Below are 1,902 nucleotides of genomic sequence, written 5' to 3'. Positions count from 1 at the left end.
TGTAAGGACTGAGATTTTTGGCAGTGTAGCTAAACTCTCTGTTGACGATGTTTATGTGTGTAATTTAATTACATAAGCACTCGTCAAGTTTCGGGGAGAAAATGAGCTTAAAACGGAGAAGTTACGCGATTATTTAGTTTTCACTTAAAGTGAATAGTAACTCGGTTTTTCCGAAGAAGCCACGGTGTAGAAGTTGGCTTCTGGCGCGTATCGGACTCCGTTCATAGCAGAGTCCAATAGCTCGTTTCGACCGGTTCAGCTATTCTGGAACTAATGGCGCTGACGGATTTTGAGTTTGACGCACGGATTTTGAGAAAATCTAAAAATACATGTTTTATATGTATTTTTGTGCGTCAGTTTCCTTCTATTGGAGAGAGATTGTTGGATTTCGTCGCGAATCCGTGATCGATCAAGGTGAACCGAAATCGTAGCTTTGTTGTCTCCGAAGTGCTGATCGCACTGGTGCAATCCGTTCGCAAATCTGACGGACGGATCTGCGGAGATCGCGCGTTGATCGAGGAGAGGTCGGTAGGGCAAAACGGTATTTTCGCGAAAAGTCGCGACATTTTATGTACCGTTTCGCGTGAAATCGCACGTAGAGGGTGTATTTGCGCGTTTTACACGCGCTGTGAGGGACTCAATGTAATAAATTGAGGTTTAGAGGGACTTTGGCACAAATTAGAGCTATATGTATATAGCCTTCTAGGGTTTTCTTGTGATCCGAGCCCTAGATCACCTTAACCATTTATACCGCTTTACCCCAGGTCTTTGGTCTCTGACCTACCGTAACCCTAAGCCTAGCCCTATCTCCGGCCCATCCACCACCCCAGCAGCCTCCCTCTCTCCCTCCTTGTTCCTGCACCTTCTTCTGCACCGCGCCTTGACCCGAGCCGGGGAGGACTCAAAACCTCACTCCCGCCTCAGGCCGCCTCCAGCACATTGCCTCTCCCTTCGACCTCTCTTTCTCTCTCTCGCCTCTCCTTCTCGAGTTGTGAGAGGCGCCGAGAACTGCCAGACAGCAGCACCTTCCAGCCGAGCCTCCGCCTCGGTGCAAGCCTGCCGCCTTTTTGCTCTGCACCGGCCATTGTGAACCATCCCGGCCGACCGCCGACCCGCCACGACGCCTCCGCCCACTCCGCCGCGATCGCCGCCCCCTGCGCTTCAGCGCCGACTGGGTTGCCACACGCGCCTGCCAGGATCTCTCGGCCGCGCGCGAACCTCTGCCGAGTCCCCCGCGACCGTGTCCAAGCCCTGGACCGCACTGTCGCCCTCCGTGCGCCCCCCGGAGGCCGCAACCCGCCGCCGCTTCTCGACCGTCCCGTGTCGAGCCCACCGACCGTCCGGGCCTGTATGTGCGCCTTTTTCTCTGCGCCCGCGCGTGGACCATTCCCGGCGATTCGTCCGCGCCGCACCCTGACCCCGGGGCGCCGCCGCCGAGTTGCAGACCGGAGATCCGCCTCCGCTCAGCCGCACAGCCGCCCGACGCTCGCCTTGCCGCAGGCCGTGCGACGCTCCAGGCCCGAGCACTTCCGGAGCCTCAAATCTCGACGTGCCCTACCTCCTGGACATCCTCCGCCGTCCCGGAGCTCCTCGGCCGCCGCCGTGGCCGCCACTGCCCGTGGAACCCAAGCCGGAGCTCTTGCGGGCTGAGCTTGCTTCCCCGACGCCGCAGCAGCACCCCGCCGTCAACCGAGGTGAGCACGGTACTCCTCACCTCCCCCGCATCCATCCCTGGCCTCCGCGCGCGCCGTCGTGCCGCCGGAAGCCGGCCGGAGCAAGCTTGCTCTGGCCAAGCCCGAAATAGGTCTTAGTTGGGATGGTTTACTGCTCCGAGATTCTCGAGCCTCTCCGATCTCTACGGAAGGGAGCATGATGATCCTGGCAAGTTTCTGATCATCGTGC

At 58.5% G+C, this 1,902-nt stretch overlaps 1 protein-coding gene across 1 annotated transcript; it reads left to right on the top strand.

Moving 5' to 3' along the window:
• Window positions 1-801: 801 nt before the first annotated feature.
• On the top strand, window positions 802-1,650 carry LOC109703875 (proline-rich receptor-like protein kinase PERK9; the record flags this gene model as incomplete). The annotated part of the gene is made up of 1 exon (XM_020224602.1): window positions 802-1,650. A coding segment is annotated over one exon (849 nt), but the record flags the coding sequence as incomplete, so codon positions are not given.
• Window positions 1,651-1,902: the final 252 nt, after the last annotated feature.

This window comes from Ananas comosus, unplaced genomic scaffold (genome assembly GCF_001540865.1).
Source record: "Ananas comosus cultivar F153 unplaced genomic scaffold, ASM154086v1, whole genome shotgun sequence".
Lineage (NCBI taxonomy): Eukaryota > Viridiplantae > Streptophyta > Magnoliopsida > Poales > Bromeliaceae > Ananas > Ananas comosus.
This window is presented reverse-complemented; position numbering and strand designations above follow the sequence as displayed.